Source organism: Zonotrichia albicollis, chromosome 9 (assembly GCF_047830755.1).
Source record: "Zonotrichia albicollis isolate bZonAlb1 chromosome 9, bZonAlb1.hap1, whole genome shotgun sequence".
NCBI lineage: Eukaryota > Metazoa > Chordata > Aves > Passeriformes > Passerellidae > Zonotrichia > Zonotrichia albicollis.
In genome coordinates this window covers 15,086,185-15,104,886 of record NC_133827.1, presented here as the reverse complement: position 1 = coordinate 15,104,886, position 18,702 = coordinate 15,086,185, and the positions used below count along the sequence as shown (strand labels likewise).

At 51.0% G+C, this 18,702-nt stretch overlaps 2 protein-coding genes across 2 annotated transcripts in view; both read right to left on the bottom strand.

The window, feature by feature from the left end:
• The window catches only part of LOC102067403 (uncharacterized), a 249,628-nt gene that overhangs the window by 95,277 nt on the left and 135,649 nt on the right, over positions 1–18,702 (bottom strand). The gene's annotated exons all lie outside the window — the stretch shown is intronic.
• Positions 8,441–9,364, bottom strand: LOC141730206 (olfactory receptor 14A16-like). Its single transcript, XM_074547635.1, has one exon. The coding sequence runs from the start codon at positions 9,362–9,364 to the stop codon at positions 8,441–8,443; it is 924 nt and encodes a 307-aa protein (XP_074403736.1).

Below are 18,702 nucleotides of genomic sequence, written 5' to 3'. Positions count from 1 at the left end.
CTTTAATTCACCTTTGGGTTACACATGCGCACCAAGCCAGTACAATGTAAGCCAAGACTAACTTATCACTGCATCTACATATCAAAGCAATAAGTCCTTTATAATTAGCATTTTCTTGGACCCAACCAGGTTCTTGGTAATTTTTAGCAACTGTATCTTCAGCTTCTTTCCTGTGGTCCTTGAGAACATCTGCTGGGAAGGGGGGGGTGGGTGGAGCCCCTCCTTTCCCTCTCTTCTTTGGCATTACAACTTTTAACTATTAACTGTTTTATTATTCTCAAATATTAATTACTGTATCAATATTGATTACTGTTTCAATTTTTATCAGCACGAATCATACCTATTTATCACATGAGGCACCAAATGAGCCCAAGCCCACCTCGGGGAAGGGCCCAGGAAGACCAAGGGGAATTTGAGGATTACCACAAGGCATGCACACATCTTGACCCTACCTCCTCTTGGAATTTCCATCTGAACACTGCTGGAATTCAGGAGTTGATAGCTGTGTGTGTGCTCCTCTGTATTTTCTTTTATTACTTTCTCTCTTTCTGTGTTTTCTTTTCCTTCTTCCAATTCCCTCTTCTTGCCAATTTTTGAGCAACTTAAAATTGAACACACTTAGAGTTTGTGAAGGTGAAGGGGCCAAGTTAATGCTTTGAGAAGTGTTTTGTGTTGATTGAATGTCCTATTAAACCTTTTGCCAAAGTTTCTCGGATTTTCTAAAATGTCCAGTAAAAGCTGTTTTGTTGTTTTGAGCGCCTAAGAATCTTTTGTTAGTATTTCCCCAGTGAGTCCAACTCAGAGTACGCAAAGAATTGTAATTAATTTTAAATTGCTCCTTGAGAGAGTTGTTTAGTGGATGGGAGTCAGGGCTTGTCTGTCCTGCTTGGCACAGCCCAGGTAGGGCTTTCCCAGCCACATTCCACACTCCATTTCCCAGCTGGAGCCGCTGGTGCCTCTGAGTTGTGCTGCCCCAGCCCCAGGGACGCTCTCCTTGTCTGCCCATTCCCTCACGGTCTCTGGGCAGGGATGGCCTCAGTGGGGGCTGCTGACATCCTCAGCACCTTGGAGGCTGCTGCTGAATTTTCCTGCTCCAGAGGCTTGTTCAGCCTTCAGCTCTTCAGTGCAGGAATTCAGTGTCCCAGGGCTCATTAACATTCAGAACACCTTAACAACCAAAGCCTCTGGGAATAATTTGATTTAATTTTCTAAATCACTTGTTCAGCCTTCAGCTCTTCAGTTCAAGAATTCAGTGGCCCAGGGCTCACTGACATTCAGAACACCTTAACAAGCCAAGCTTCTGGGAATAATTTGATTTCAGTTTTCAAATAATCTGTGGTTAATTTGACCCATTTCAGTAGTGTGTTCAAATGGAATATATTCTATTTACAAAGATAATGAGAAAACTTTTTTTAGGTCCTGCTTAGGTTTTTTTTCCTGTTCATAAATCAATACGTGTGATCTCCAATTGACATTGAATCCAAGTACCTCCTCACCTCCTCATGCAGTTTGAATAGAGATGAAAATCAAGACCCTCTATGGCTGACAATCAATCAGATCTTTCCCTACCACCACCGCACCATTTCTCCCATCCAAAGCCTGGCACTCAGAGCAGCCTTGTGCAAATCTGAGCTCCCTCCAGCCCAGGCTGCACCTGCAGCTTTCAGCTCCTTGGCTCCAACTCCTACCTGCTTTCCTTGGAGAAGCAGCTGCCTGAGCCACAGAGGGATGTTCATTTCTTGTCAGCCAACAAAGCCAAGGGGAAGGCACGGCTCTATCAAATGCAAAAGTCATTCATCTGCTGGATATTAAATCCACTTTGCACAGCAGACAGTCTCAGAGCAATGGAAATCACCTTCTGTGCCCAGCACAGATCCCAAGGTCCTCCCAAACCCTTCCTGCCCCAATTCTGCCCAGATTTGCTCTTTGCACACATGAGTCACAGGCTGAAGGCAGGAGCTCCCTCCATGCCCAGAGGGAGGAAAAGAGAGAAAGGGGATGAAGAGCTCTCCTGTGCAGAGCCAAGGTCCAAGTGCAGCCCCTGCAGTGGGAACCACAACTCATCAGGTTTGTGTCCTTTGGGCTCAGGGAGTGGTGACACTCAGAGGCACAGAAAGGTTTCTTGCCAACAAACACAAATTGAATATTTGAACAGTTTAATAACCATCACAGCTCTTCCCTGAGCTCTCTGGAATGTCCCAGCAGCATGTGACATGTCCACCATCCCCAATAGATTTTTATGCAGGAACAGTTTTGGACATAGATATAAGAAAAGGTAATTCTGTGATAGATATAAAGACAATTAAGATGTCGCCTTATGTGATATTTATTTAAATTTCAGAAAGTTTGGGCAGCTCCCTGAAGCTCAAAGCATGAAACCAGTCAGTTATGAGGCACTTGAATGACCACAGAGCATCTGGTGGAGGAAATCTGGGACCAATGGGAAGAAGAAATATCCAGCTGCTCTGGTGAAGAGATGTCCTTACACATGGCCATTTAACCAAGAGAGATGAAAGCACTTGATGGAAAAGAGAGGGATTAAATAATAGACTGATTATTGATGACACAAGTAGATGGGAAGATGAGTATTTCTTCTCCTGCCATCAGTATGCTTCCAGGAAATCCCCGTTTCTGGTGCAAAAAGGTTGCCATTCCTTAAGAGTACTCAAATTGCACAAATAATCAATATTTGCTTGTATATTATGGAACTAACAGGTATTAAAATCTGAGCCCCTTTCTAGGCAGACATCAGTTGTGTGCCCATGAACAGGCAGCGCCACTTGTGCCCTGAGGTGCCCAGCTGGGATTGGATCACTTCGAGAGCACCTGAGGGAGAGCAGAGAGCACCTTGCAAGCTGCAGGTCCCTGACAGCCCCGCAGGGCTCCTGTCCCATCAACATCTGCTCTGCTCCAGTCTGAAAGAGGGCCCAGCATGGTGCCGGGATCATCAGAGAGCTGAGATGTGTGCTGGAAATCAATGCCCTCCCCATCCGGCTGCAGCCCTGCATTTCCCTCCTGAAGCCTTGGTCTCCAGCACAGCCATGGTGGCTCTTTGGGCTCTTGACTGTTCCTGCAGCCCCCAAGGGCAGCTGAGCTCTGCCTTTGGCACAGTCAAGCCTGGCCAGCGCAGGCCATGCTCAGCAATTTCTTGTGTGTGCCTGGCCTTGCTGTCAGCCCCGGCAGCGGCTGCGTGGCCCCTTTGTGGCCCTGTGCTGGCCCAGCCATGGTGGCCCAGCCCCTGTGCAGGCCCAGCCCAGGCCAGGAGCATTGCGGTTGGGAACGGCCCCTGTGCCATGGTGCCCACGGCAGTCTTGGGACTCTGTGCCCCATGGCCTTCCTGCTGGGCAGCCTCTGCCAGGTCCTGCAGAGCCCCTTGCACCTGTGGGGCTGCATGGGCAGCCCTGCCCCAGGCTCTGCTGGCCTCTGGGCCAGCAGAGAGGTAGCCAGAGAACAGAGAACAGGCAGCCTGTTCCATGGCCGGGAACAGGCCCTGAGCCTTGCCAGGAGGATGGAGCTGGGCCACAGCCAAACTCAGCCCAGGCCAAAGCTGGGCTCATCAGCTAGGGCTGCCAAGGGCTGGGCACAGAGGGTGGTGCTGAAAAATGTCCTCGTCCCCTCCCTGCTCTGTCCATGTATTGAAGTGAAGGAAGACGACCCATCTTAATTGATCAGCATCGACTTTGATTTATTGATTCAAACATTCACTTTTTATAACAGTGTTAATTAAGCACATACATATTGCAAAATCCGAGCTCATCATAGGCTACAGAGCAAACTCTAACCCCTCCCTTTGTTTTCAATACTTGTGGTTTGTGTTCTCACCGTGATATGAGTGGTTCTCAAAACTCACATTTACTTTCCCAAAACAGACAAAGATAGAATGTTGACCTGTTATGAGAAAACTGTCTGAGAACTCTGCTATTTATAAAAATGTGCCTGAGAACCTAGTTGTTTACAGAAGCAGGCTTGGGAATTGCTGCTTTCAGCTGTATATTCTCATGACGTCTTTCTTTAAGCCATGTTTGAACCAGGCTCTCCACATCCATGCCACCAAGGGCACAGAGCAGCCTCCTCTCTGGGCCACTTGTCTGTTTGCAATGCCTTGCACAGGCACTGGCCCTGCCCCACGAGGCCTGGCCTGAGTCCTGCCCCTGCACGCTCAGCCAGGCTGAGATGGACACTGATGGTTTCTGGGCCAGGCTCTCAGAGCCCAGCCCAGCTCCCTGCAAGCTCTTCCAGCTGCCCTGAGCTCTGGACAGCACCAAGGGCCTCTCCTCAGCCCAGCCCAGCCCAGCTGGCTCTGGCCCCACAGCTCTGCTCAGGCCAGGCTGCTCTGGCCACTGCCCCACGGCCTCAGCCCCTGGCAAGGGCACAGCAGCAGCTGCAGCTGCCACAGGACTCAGCCCCAGCCATGGGGGAAGGTGCTTGGCCAAGGCCAAAGGAGGCTCCCTGGCTGCCCTGCTCCCCTCTGGCTGAGGTGCTGAGAGCTCTGCAGCCCCTGCTGCCATCCCATCTGTCCAGGGCAGCACAAGAGCCCCGGTCTTGGGGCCATCAAGAGCTGCTCCTGCTGCAGGCCCCGGACCCATGCCAAAGCTGGGGCAGCCACAAAGCTGTGCCAATTTCTGTTCATTGCTGCTCTGATGGGGATGGATCCTCAGCCACTTGGAGGTTGTTGATAAATTTTATTACTCCAGAGGCCTCTTCTTTCTTGAGCACTTAAGTTCAGGAATTCACTTTAAAAAGCTCATAAATATCTGTTAAAAAAATCTGAACAAGAAAAGCCTCAAGGAATAATGTAAGTTTTAAATTCTTCTGTGGTTAATTAGACAGATTTCAGAAGTATATTCAAAGTGACCCTCCTATATTGAAAATAAAAGGGACAGAACTGTTTTATCCTGTTTTCTTTTACTGTTGATAGTTTGGTATCAGCAATTGATCTTGACCAATTGATATTAGTCCAACAGATATTGACCCACAGCTGCTTCCAGTGCAGTCTGAATAAATATTAAAATCAAGACCCTTCATTGGCTGACAATCAATCCCTCTTTCTCCCCATTCCTTCTCCATCATTTCCTTCATCCAGCCCCTGGGACACCAATGGATCAGGAGCAGTGTTGCCAGCAGGAGCAGGGCAGTGATTCTTCCCCTGTCCTCAGCAATGGTTGGGCAGCACAAGGTTAGGTCACAGGAACTGGCTGCCCAGGGAGGTGGGTGAGTCACTGTCCCTGGAGGTGTTTAAGGAAACACTGGATGTGGCACTGATTGCCACGGTCTGGGTGACAAGGTGGTGTTGGGTCCCAGGATGGACTTGATGCTCTCCAAGGTCTTTTCCAGCCTGGTTGATTCTCGGATGATTATGACACTGCAGGGCCCTGGTGAACCCAGGGGCCATTGTGACACTGTGGGGCTGAATGGAAGCAAGGAGTCCATGGTGATAGTCTGGGTCCTGGTGGCACCACAGAGGCCACTGTGACGCTGTGGAACCAAGGGGCCATTGTGACACTGTGGGGCTGAATGGAAGCAAGGAGTCCATGGTGATAGTCTGGGTCCTGGTGGCACCACAGAGGCCACTGTGACGCTGTGGAACCAAGGGGCCATTGTGCCACTGCGGAACCAAGGAGACCCTTGGGAGAGCCTGGGGACAATGGAATCAAGGGGCCATTGCTCCATTGCAAGGACTCTGGGAGCTGAGGGAACAATTGTGACACTGTAGTGCCCGATGGAACCAAGGGTCCCTGGTGACACTGCAGGATCTTGAGTCACCAGGGCTCCATTGTGACACTGCAGCACCAAGGAATTCACTGTGGTACTCTGAGGCCTCATGGAACCAAGAGGCCACTGTGACCCTGCAGGGCCTTGTGGAACCATGCAGAGCATTGTGACAGAGCAGGACCTGGTGTCATGATGGGGCCACTGTGACACTGCAGGGCCCCATGGAACCAAGGGGCCAGTGCTGCTCCTCAGGGACTCCTGGAATGAAGGGAACATGTTGGACACTGTGGTGGCCCTTGGGACCAAGAGGCCATTGTGACACTGTGGAACTGTGGAGAGCATTGCTGCACTGCCAGACCTCATGGAACCAAGGATCCATTCTAACACTGCAGGGCCTTGGGGGACCAAGAATCCATTGTGACACTGTGGGGCCCAAGGATCCAAGGGACTTTGTGACACCAAGGGATCCCATGGAACCAAAGGAACGTTGTGACACTGGGAGGCCTAATGCAATCATGGAGACCATTGTGACACTCTGGGGCCTCATGGAACTGTGGTGACACCAAGTTCTCTGGGAGTATGGATCTGCTGGAGGGTAGGAGGGCTCTGCACAGGGCCCTGGACAGGCTGGATCCAGGGCCCAAATCCAACAAGGTGAGGTTTAACAAGACCAAGTGCCGGGTCCTGCACTTTGGCCACAATGACCCCTGCAGGAATACAGGCTGGGGACAGAGTGGCTGGAGAGCAGCCAGGCAGAAAGGGACCTGCAGAGAGTGATAGACAGCAGGCTGGACATGAGGCAGCAGTGTGCCCAGGTGGGCAAGCAGGCCAATGACTCCTGGACTGGATCAGCAATGGTGTGGCCAGCAGAAGCAGGGCAGTGATTCTTCCCCTGTGCTGGGAACAGGTTTGGCAGCACCTCGAGTGCTGTGTCCAGTTCTGAGACCACCAATTTAGGAAGGGCATGGAAGGGCTGGAGCGTGTCCAGAGAAGGGCAACAAGGCTGGGGAGGGGTCTGGAGCACAAGTCCTGTGAGGAGAGGCTGAGTGAGCTGGGATTGTTTATCCTGGAGAAGAGGACGCTCAGGGCAGACAAGGTGATGTAAGGGCACAGGTTGGACCTAATGATTTCCAAAGTCTTTTTCAATGTCACTAATTCTGCGATTCTCTGAAACCACCTTTGGAGCAGTTGCAGGATGAGCCCTGGGCCTCCTTTTCAGAAGCTCCAGCAGCCAAGGTCCCTCAGCTTCTCCTGCCAGCCCCAAACCCATCCTGTCAGTCCTGCAGAGTCTCTGCAGCTCCTCCTCACTGCCCAGAACAGGGAGCCCCAGAGCCAGACACAGCAGCCCAGATGTGCCCCCCTGGCCTGGAATGCCTCTGGCAAGGGAGACACACCAGACACTGCAGGAGCCTGCAGACAATTCCTGCAGCACCTGTATGATGATCCTGCTGCCCAAGGGACATTCCCATGGGGCCAAGTCAGGAACTGCAATGGGGAGTGGGGCCAGAGAGGAAAGGGCAAATAGGGATGGGCTGTTTGCAGGGGACGAAACAGAGGTGGGCAATAGGAAGAAATCTGGATCAGGAAAGAGGAAAGAAAGCAAAGGTGAAGCCAAGGAAATTCTCAGGGCAGTTTGGGGGTGGCTGCCAGGCAGCCCTGGCTCTGAGCAACAGCGTATGCAGTGGGACAGGAAACTCCCACCTGATGGGAACAAACTTTCTGGCTGACTACAGAGGCCAGGACAAACCTGAGTGGTTTCCCGGGTGTCCCCCGGCCCTTGCTGGCCCCAGGGCCTGATGGCATTTGTGCTCCCTCAGGTTCATGTCCCCACAGCAACAGCATGGGGGTGCTCCCCCTGCTGTGTGCAATGCAAACAGGGGCTGCTGAGCCAGTGCTGCCGTGTCTGTGCCTGCAAGGATGGGGCACCTGTGTGAGCTGGGGGAGAGGCCAGGGCTGCAGTGGGGGGATGTTGTTGGCAGCTCCATCAGGACGCTCTGGGACGCTGCCCTGGGCTGTGCAGTGCACTGCGGATGGACCAGCCCCTGCTCTGCCGCTCGTTCCCATCTGCCCCAGGGCCCTTGCAGACTCCAGCCATGCTGTTTGCCCCCAGCTTGCCCACGGCCAGCCTGGGGCTGCTCACAGGGCTTTTCTGTGCTGAGCATTGGCCTGGGTGTGTTCTTGAGAGAGCCTGGGCAAGGAGCCTGGACCCCCAGGGCCTGGGCTGAGGCGTCAGCACTGCCCCAGCAGTGCCCATGGCCTGTCCCTGCTGCAGCCCCGGCACTGCCACCCCCAGGGCTGTGCCCGGCCCCGAGAGCACTCAGGCCCTGCAGCAACACCAGGGCCACCAGGGCAGCGGGGCAGGGCCATGGCAGCAGCACTGGCAACACCAAGTGCTGCTGTGCCAACCCTGATCTGCCCCCAGCTCTGCACACAGACATTGCTGCTGCAGCTCCAGAGAAGGCAACAAAAGGAAGATCTTTGGTGAAAACTTTGCTGGGAGATCCTTTATTTCCTTTAAAGCTGCCAAGAGCACAGCCCCTCATTGACACAGTCTGTGGCCACAGAGAAGGTGGAGAGAAACAAAATGAGAAATGGCACAAAAAATGACATTATTTTGTGGGCAGTATTAGAAAATTAATATAAAGGAAAAAAAATCCACGATCAAAACAAAAATAGGATAACTTTTATTACAAGAGATTTCCAGAAATTGGCCATCAGTTTAATGTTCCTAAAAGCATCCAGTCATCAGTGTCCACACTGCAGCCTTGAGCTCATGGTTCCTCAGGCTGTAGATGAGGGGGTTCAGGGCTGGAGGCACCACCGAGTACAGAACTGACAGGGCCAGATCCAGGGCGGGGGAGGAGATGGAGGGTGGCTTCAGGTAGGAAAAAAAGCCAGTGCTGACAAACAAGGAGACAACGGCCAGGTGAGGAAGGCAGGTGGAAAAGGCTTTGTGCTGTCCCTGCTCAGAGGGGATCCTCAGCACAGCCCTGAAGATCTGCACATAGGAGAAAACAATGAACACAAAACAGCCAGAAGCTAAACAGACAGCAACCAATGAAATCCAAATTTTTCTGAAGTTGGATAGTGAGCAGGAGAGTTTGAGGATCTGTGGAACCTCACAGAAGTACTGGCCCAGAGCATTGCCATGGCACAGGGGCAGGGAAAATGTATTGGCCGTGTGCAGAAGAGCATTGAGAAAGGCACTGGCCCAGGCAGCTGCTGCCATGTGGGCACAAGCTCTGCTGCCCTGGAGGGTCCTGTAGTGCAGGGGTTTGCAGATGGACACATAGCGGTCATAGCACATGATGGTCAGGAGGGAAAACTCTGCTGAAATGAAAAATACAAACAGAAATAGCTGAGCAGCACATCCTTTGTAGGAGATGTTCCTGGTGTCCCAGAGGGAATTGTGCATGGCTTTGGGGACAGTGGTGCCGATGGAGCCCAGGTCGCTTAGGGCCAGGTTGAGCAGGAAGAAGAACATAGGCGTGTGCAGGTGGTGGCCACAGGCTACGGCGCTGATGATGAGGCCGTTGCCCAGGAGGGCAGCCAGGGAGATGCCCAGCAAGAGGCAGAAGTGCAGGAGCTGCAGCTGCCGTGTGTCTGCCAGTGCCAGCAGGAGGAAGTGGCTGATGGAGCTGCTGTTGGACATTCCTTCACTCTGGGCATGGTGAACTGCTGAAAGAAGACATTGACAAGCTGTGACAGATTTCCTTGAGTCCATCTTATGCTCTTTTATTAGGAATCCCCTCAAAATTATTTTTCCTCTTTTATAGAAAATTTTCTAAAATTCTTTGGTTTTGATTTTGAGTTTGTGCTCCTTCTGAGTTTTTGCTTTGTCTTCAGCATTACACTCAGCCCGAATACTGGGGAGACTTTAGGGAAAACAGGGCTCCTGGTGTCCCAGTGCAGTCAGACCTGCTGGAACCACACAGATGCCCTTTGTTCATTTTACCTCTCTCTATTTCAGCATGATCACTCTTAAATATTTCTTGACAAAAAAAGTGGACTTTTTGAATTCTCCATTTTAAAAGTAGTTTTCTCCAAACCCTTCTCTCTTTCCCTGTGCAGCTGGACAGGGAGGAATACCAAGGGTTGGTTTGGCTCTCTGCTGCCTGGAGTTTTGCCTACTGGGAGCTGTTTCTCTCTATCCAAGCCTTGTCCCTGCCAGTGCTGCCAGAGCCCAGCCCAGCCCTGGGGACTCAGCTCTGCCCTGCAGACCCCTCCCAGCACAGGGCACTGCCCAGGGGCATCTCCCTGGCAGCAGGGCCTTAAGGGCAGGCCAGACAAACAGAGATGCTGCAAGCCAAGGTGCTGCTGCTGCTGTCTGTAGGGAGAGGAGGCTGAGGAGGCACTTTCTGAGGGAGATCTGAGGCCCATCTGCTGATGCCCAGGGTGACAGTGCAGGAGTCTGTGACACAGACAAAGCTGACAGCCCCTTTCCCTTCCCTTCAGGAGAAAGCTGAGAGCAGCTCTGGCCATGCAGCACCATCTCCACAGCAGGAGGAATCTGCCCTGATGGGGGTGGCTCCTTCCACCTCCAACTTCTCCCCTGCAGCGTCCATGGGGAGCTGCCAGGCAGGCTGAGAGCTGCCCCTGGAAGGTGGCACACGCCCTGGGCTGGCCAAGAGCCCTGAGGGCTGCAGGAGCTGCTCTGCAGGACAGCCCTGGGCAGCCCTGGCTGCAGCCCCAGCTTCACCCCCTGCAGCCATCCCTGGCAGCAGGAGCCGTCCTGCCCTGTCCCTCTGATGGTGCCCAGGGCAACCCCGCTCTGCAGCACATCCTCCTCCTGCTCCTGCTCCTCCTCCTCCTCCTCCTCCTCCAGTGCCACAGAGAAACTGAGAGAGTCCTCCTGACACATCCCCCAGGCTGTGTGGTGTGCTGGCTTCATGAGATCCCTCCAGGAGCACAGGGGACATTGCCCTGCACCCACACACTCACCATGCACAGGGCTGTGAAGATCTTTCTCCAAGTGAAGTCTCAGCTCCATGTCTTCTCAATCCTGATTGCCTTCAGCCTGTCTCTGCCTGGCTCCTGTCCCCTCAGTGCCTGCAGGCAGAGCCCTCAGCCCTGCTGGGCTGGGAGAGGAGCTGGTCCTGGGAAGAGCTGTTCCTTTAAAGCTCAGCAGCACAGACACAGAACAAGGACTTTAATGAGCCTCTTGGGGCTTTGGTGTTGTTTACATCAAACTCAGTCCCTGAGCGTATCTTCAAAAACTTCTCAAGAACTGGAAGTTAAATTTACACTCCAAAGTTTATCAAGTTTTAATGGGTCCCACTGAGGGACACGACTGAGAAAACATCCCTCGGTTCCAGTTAGAGCAGAACACTGGAGGCAGTGATGTGATTTATTAAAAATATATGGATATTGATCTAGTACCGATATCCAACAGTGATGGACAAAGACTGTCTAACACTTTAAATTTAGAAAGTGTATGTTTAGTGCGACGCTGGGCAGCGTGCAGGATAGCTGGGACAAGGAGGCAATGAGGCCCCAGCCCTGCAAGGGTCACTTGTTTCCTGCTCCTGCCTCAGGCCCAGGCCCAGCAGCAGTGGCCAAAGTGCTGCCCAAGGTGGCTCTGGCAGGGCTGTCTTGCAGCTGCTGCCCATCCCTGTGCCCTGTGCAGCCCAGGCTGTCCCACGGTGTCCCTACCCTGCGCCTCTGTCCCTGCAGGCTGTCGGCATCCCCCGGCTGCCCCACCTGGCTGGGCCCTTCCTTTGCTGACAGCTCTGCCTCCTGCCTGGCTCTGCCTGCCCACACAAAGCCTGTGGCTGACCCAGACTTCTTCTGGCGGATGTGCTGCACCACAGTCCTGCCCCGAGACAGAAATTCCTATCTCCTCATGTCCAATCTTGGCCTCCCCTTCTGTATTTGTGGTATAATTTCTCTATCTGGCTCTTTCCCACTAGGGAGAAAAAGCTTCGCCATTTCTGAATCCACCCTTCCAGCCCTTCCAGGTCACTCCTGTTTTGTCCTCAGTCACTTCACAACTGAGCCCTGGGCCATCAGTCTACATGGGTTATGTTCTTGAGGCCATCAAACCCCAGCCTGGGAGATCTTTGAGCCCTCTCAAAGGTGTTTTCAGATGAAAATATTCTGTTCATAGTCTAAGAATATCACTAGAGGCCAAGGCCAGGCTAACGTGTCTGTCCTGACAGCTTTTGTCTTGCAGCACTCTTGGGATAGATGGAATTTTGGCTGCCAAATTCCAATTTTTGCCATGGCCCCTGGACAAGAAGGCCATTTTTTTTCCACAGGAGGGAAGGCACACAGGCCTGCTACTTCTGAGGCAGATGAGATGTGGCCACCAGAGGCCAAGGCCAGTCAGAGCTGGCAGGTTTTTTTCTGGGTATCTTTCCCTTGCATAAAGGAAATTTTTAGGGGAGAGAACCAATTTTGTCCATGGGTGTCTGAAAAGAGAGACAGTTCTTTCCATAGGAAGGAAAGCATGGAGCCCCAGTGTTTCATGGGCAGATGAGAGGCAGCCCTTGACATTCCAAGATCAGCCAGACCTGTCAGGTCCCCCCTGAAAGGCCACATCAGCCAGAGCTTTTCCATGTTCCTCTCATTCCATTGGGCCCCACGATGTCCCAGTGGTTCCCTTGCTTCCATGAGTCCCTGAGGTGTGGCCCCTTGGTTACACGAGGCCCTGAAGGGTCATAATGTTCTCCATGGTCCCAGGAGGCCCCACAGAGCCATGATGGTCTCTTGGTTCCATGAAGCCCCATGGTGTCACCATGGTATCTCAAAGTGTCACAATGGTCTCCATGGTTCCACCAGGCCCTCACAGTGTCCCAGTGGTCCCCATAGGAAGGAAACAACCAAGCCCCAGTGTTCCAGGGGCAGATGAGAGGCAGCCACCAGAGTCCAAGGGCAGCCAGATTAGACAGAGCTGGCAGATTTTGTCTGGGAGACAGCCTTGCATATAGGGGATTGTAGAGGCAGAATACCAGTTTCAGACATGGACATCTGGATGAGAACGACGTTTTTTTTCCCTAGGAAGGAATGCACAGAACACTGGTGTTTCATAGCCAGGTGAAAGGCTGCCATCCTTGGCCAAGGCCAGCCAGAGCTCTCTGTCCTGGCAGCTTCTGTCTGAGAGCAGCCCTTGGATATTGGGAATTTTGCTAGTGGAATCAAAATTTCGGCCATTTCTGCATTGATAAGAAGAACAGTTCTTTTCCATAGGAAGGAAGGCACGGAGCCCCAAGTGTTTCAGGGGCAGAAGTAGAGAGAGAAGACTCCTGAGAGGTCAAAACAGCCAGACCTGTTTGTCCTGGCAGCTTTCATCATGGAGGAATCCATGGACATATGGAATTTAGGAGGTGGAATCTCAGTTTTGACCATGGGCACCTGATAGACATGGATGGTTTTTCGATAAGAAAGAAAAGTGTGAAGTCCAAGTTTCTTGGAAGAAGATGAGAGGTGACCGCCCATGGGCCAAGAGAGCCCAATCTGTCTCTCCTGACACCTTTCATCTGGGGGAAATCCTTCAATGTAGAGAATTTTGGACGTGGAATCTCAATATTGGCTGTGGGCACCAGGACAGGAAGGAGAGTTCTTTTCCTTAGGATGGAAAGCACAGAGCCCAGTGTTTCAAAGGCAGATGAGAGTCAGCTCTTCAGAAACCAAGGCCAGCCAGACCTGTCCCTCCTGGCAGTTTTTGTCTGGGAGAAATCCCTGGATATAGGGAATTCTGGAGGTGGTTTCCCAACTTTGGCCATGGGTGCCTGGATGTGAAAGGTGCTTTTTTCCCATAAAAGCACATGGTCCCAGTGTTTCAAAGGCAGATGAGAGGTGGCTCCCAGGTGGCCAAGCCAGCCAGATCTGTCTGTCCTGGCAGATTTCATCTGGGAGCAATCTTCGCATATATGGAAATTTGGAGTAGGAATCCTGATTTTGGCCATGGACACCTGGAGGAGAAGGACAGTTCTTTCCACAGGGAGGAGGGCCCAGAGCCCCAGTGCTCCAGGGGCTGATGAGCAGCAGCCCTCGACATGCCAGGGTCAGCTGGACCTGTCAGGTGGCCCCAGGTGTCCCAGCCAGCCAGGCCTTGATGCCTTGAGAGGCTGCCTGGAGCAGAGGAATAAAGTAGGGATTTATTAAAAGGCCTTCAAAGGATACACCTGGGGGAGTACAAGAGCCCGGCTGAGGGTACACTCAAGATGGACAATGGGTCACACATTTTCACACTTTTATAAGTTTTGGTCCACTTCTATATTGAGGCTAATTATCCAATTACAGCTTCAGTTTGTGAAGACCCATCCTCCCAGTCTGCTCTCTTCCATTCTCACTTTTTGGGCCTGGAGGTGCCGCAGTGTCCTTGGCTCTCTTAGGTTTCTAGGTTTCCTACTCCAGTTATGGAGAAATATTTCAAAGAGCTTCTAAAAAAATGCACTCCTATTTTAAAGGATGTATTTTATTACTGCTGTCTTTGGACCAGAGACAATTGCAGCATTCTGTGATTGATATTGATCCAGGGTCTCTCCTCAGCAGCTCTGGCCTGCTCACAGAAGCTGTGCCTTGAGCTCTGACCCAGTATGGACAACCATGCTCCACATTGCCCAGCCCCATCCTGTCTGTCCTCACTGCCCTGGGCCCTGCTGTGCTTGCAGAGCTGGCTGCACCCAGCCTCAGAGGGGTTTTTCCTTTTTGGGGTTTTTTGAAGCAATCTGAAACTCCTGAGTTTCCCCACTGAGAACAGACACACTGCTCAAATGTGTGCCAAGACCAAGCTGCCACCAATAACATTCCCCTCACCCAAGGCAGAACTGTGCAGGAAATGTTCTAGACCTTTGCACTCCATGGTTCCATGAGGCCTTGCTCTGTGGCAATGGACTTTTGATTCTACGAGGTTCTGTACTCAGAAACTAACAGCCTTAGTTCCAAGTGTCACCATGGCCCTTTGGTTCCATTGGGCCCTGCTGTGTCATAATGGGCTCCATGATTCCATGATAGATGCAAACACTTTGCATAAGCAATGAGCAACACCATGGTCTCCTTGGATCCGCATTGTCGCAACAAACAATGGGTTCCATGAGATCCCAAACTGTCACAATGGATATTTGGCTCCATGTGGCCCCTCTGTGTCACAAAGGACCCTTGGTTCCATCCAGCCCCACAGTGTCACAGGGGTTTCCTTGGTTCCATCTGCCCCAAAATGTCACAGGGTTTTCCCTTTTCCTGCAGAAACCAGCAGCACACCCCAGTGCCAGGGTCAAATGTCTGGCAAGAACGAGCAAGGGGGAACATTTGGAGTGATGGATTTTGCCTTCTCAGGTCACAGTGATGTGGGATGGGGCCCTGCTGTCCTGGAGATGGATGAACACCAGCCTGCCCACGGGAGGGGGTAAGAGACAACAGCCTCCGTCCATGGAACTGCAACAGCAGAGAGGTCAGGAGAAGGCTGGGTTTTAAGGACTCTCATCAGCACAGGAAAGGTCAACCTAGGACATTTTCTTGAAAGCTGACATTTTAGACCATTCTTTTATACAGACATGGACCACCAAATACCAAGTTAAACAGTTTTGGCTTTCTCTGGGCCCTGAGACCAGCTGGAATCTTTTCAGCAGTCTGTGCTGTTCCATCCTGTTATAAATTATCAAATCGATAGCCAAACTTATAAGAAAATTAGGAAAGATTTATTAATTTGTCTGTGAGACCGAAGTTTGGTCGTCGAAACCACCTCAGCCAAGGGTCAGCATCGAGCCTGGGATCGGCACTGGGTGAACACAGATCTGACCTCCGAATGTCAGAGTCTCCCCCTGTTCTTGAATGACGCTTCGCGCAGCAAGTTCTTATACAGTTTATTCTTCCCGAGGCAGAAATGACCGAATGTTCTTTGTGTCTCTTCACATGCAGAACCGTGGCTCTACATGTGCAGAGGTAGACAAAGACTCAGTCCAGGTGTCTCGATGTTGTCAGTCGACTCCGGGGAAGTCAGCATTCACATGCATCAGGGTGGGGTTGTTGATTATCTTGGTAGATGTAATCGTCAAGGTGATAATCGCTCTTAGGTGGACCCGGCGACCCAGGGAAGCCGGTGATTATTGGCCTGGAAACTTGTATTCTTACATTAAAACGCCAATGTTTATCTCAACTAATATCCAGGAACTAGATATGAGTAAGACACTGCTCCTGGCCAGGATGGTCAAAAGACATAGTGTGGATTTTACAGTATTTTATACATAACATGTATTATCTCTATCATATACTACAATCCCTCCCCATTTATATCACCAATTTAATTCATGCTCTCAAATTGCTAAATTTTTCATTTTCTACTTTTACCCGCCACCATTGAGGGTCTTTCACAGAGGGCTCCTTTACACTATTCTTTACTCCCCTTGTGGAACACCCTGTTATCCCATATTATTCACATTCACTTTTGCTTGTTTCTCGAACTTTGCCAATACTTCAGCAGCATTGCTGGAATACTTCCTTTCTCCCAATCACATGATTTTAGATGTGTTGCCTCCGGAAGTTCCCTCCGGATCCAATGGAATTATCGCTATCTGCATTCCCTGGACCACGGAGTGGAACAGTCTAAAAAAGCATGGAATTAGACAAGGCAGGAATAGGATTCCAGCTACTGAACAGAGCACAAAAAACATCACTTTGTTCCACCAGGCCCCATCAAACAATTTGTCCCACCATGAAGATTGTAAAATCGAGTTCCATTTTTGAACTGGGACATGGGCCACCTTTTTGATCTTGGCCGCCAAACCTCTTATGGTTTCCCCATAATCATCAATTTCAATAAAACATTCCGATTTGTTAAACTTTCCTCACACTCCCCCTTCTTCATCCAGCAAATAGTCTAAAGCTATTCGATTCAGGTACACAAATGCCTGTACCTGGGTGTGCTGCTGACTAAGTAAATCCAGGGCCTCAGAGGTGTGATTCGAAACAATTTCCACCACTGTCTGCAGCCGAATCAGCCGGTTCAGTAGATAAATCGGAGTCCTATACCCGTAGCTTCCATCCTGGGCCCATGTGGCCGGTCCATAATAATCAATTATTCTTGCCGCCAGCCACTCTTCCTTCTCCCAGGCTTGCTTACCACTTATCAGTGGTATCATCATTTTGAGGTTTCTTCTCTCCCTTCTCAGGGTCTTGTATAATGGAGCCCCTAGCAGATTACTTTTTGTCTGAGGGAGAGTAAAGAATACCGGCCAAATCATGCCCAGAGTGCATGATCCCTTCCACCTTGGGGGTATTTCAGTGTATGCCTTCTTTCCACAAACCAAATAAATTCCATCTACGGCTTTCCATGTAATGTTTATTTTCCCTGGGTCTCCCAGTACTTTCTCAGGCCTTCCAAGGATTGAAAAGGGTTGACTCCAGGATTTTTGATCCAACACAGTCCTATCCTTTTGTTCCATTCACAATTTGTCCCATGAGAGCAGTCATTGCTCGTGCAGGAGTCACATTCTCCACCATGATCTCCAGGGTCTGACTGGCTGCTTTCTGAACAAATTCTGGGGAGCTGGACACCGTCTGGAGAAGGACTCGAGCAACCTTATCCACCTCAGAGTCCATGTCCTTCTTCAAGGTGACAGAGAGCTCTCCCAGAGTGACAATGGCAGAGCAGGACACCTTGGAATGGAGGTTGGTCACCTGGGGAAGTTATGAGGGGAAACATAAGAATCACCTTGAAAAGAAAACCGGTTGCCTTCAACAGAAATGCCAGGAAATGACAACATGTCCCACTGTGTCCAGAGGAACATACAAGCAGGAGAGCACAAGCACAGAAAGGCACTTACTCTGGCACCAATTTCTGGCCTCAGACCTTCTCACTGCAGGCCTAAAATACAAATTTCATTCAGTGTTCTACTTAACCCTTCTAAAATGTCCACAGCTTTGATTTTAGGCCCTTTTACTAGAAAATTAAAGCAAGGGCTGCTTTCAAATCGTAAAGGCACAGGTGATAATGATAAAAGAGTCAGGTGCTCCTGTTCAAAAAACCAACACCAGCAGTTGAAGCACTCAGCCAAGAAATAGAAAACACAGGCTCAGGTCTACAGAATAATTTGTAGGGTTGAATTACAGCTTGGGCAGAGATTGGGACTCTGGCAAATAATGTCATTAGTGTCTCAGTTTTTGAATTTGCACATTGCATTATAAAGGCACCACACTCAAAGATGAGTGTCAGATACCCGACCTGCCAGTAAATATAGCTGCATGCACCCACAGATCCTACAGACAGCTGACAGACACTAGAAATCTCAGGCAGAAATGAAGGCAGACCCTGAGCACACATGGAGATGAACAAGCACATATCTATTCTACACACTGTGTATGAAGTATGGGGGACAATTCAGTACAATGTGCTCACCTCACTGGTAACTGCCAAGCAAATCTCACCAAGTCTACAAAGCAGGACCTCTGAATGGGACCCAGCCAGGTGCTTGATAGTGAAGAGTCCCTTCTCCTTCAGCTCTCTGGAAGGCAGAAGATTGATTTTTTCTCTCCACCAAGGCAGCACCCTCTGAAATGACCAGGCTGGCAGCTCAGTTGAACAATGGGAGGTGCTTTTCAAGGAGTGCTTAATGAAATCGTGGAACGCGTTGCCCCAGGATGCTGTGGCTGTCAAAAGCATCCACAATCCCAAGAGGCAAAGAGAGGGGTTTCAGAGTGGCCATTTGAGAAGACAGCCTTTCTGAAATCTCTGGCACATGAGGCCCCTCTGTCACTGCTTCCTAGAAGCTGTGGGATCGGGCCATGCTGCTGTTTGTTGTCACCTCCCTGTACCTGTCCCTGAGACACAGTGCCACCAGGCTGTTATTGGGGCATTTTCCTTCTTTGCCAGCCCCAGCAGGCATTCAGCAGGGAGAGTCTGCACTGCCTCTCTGGAACTGAGTTTCCACTCTATGATCTCGGCCTGTCTGTCACCCCCTCCACTCCCCCTCACACATTTCCCAAAAAAGCAGCAGGATGTCTGCTGGCACCACCTCAGCCTGCAGGAAGGCCAAGTGGGTCCTGACCTCT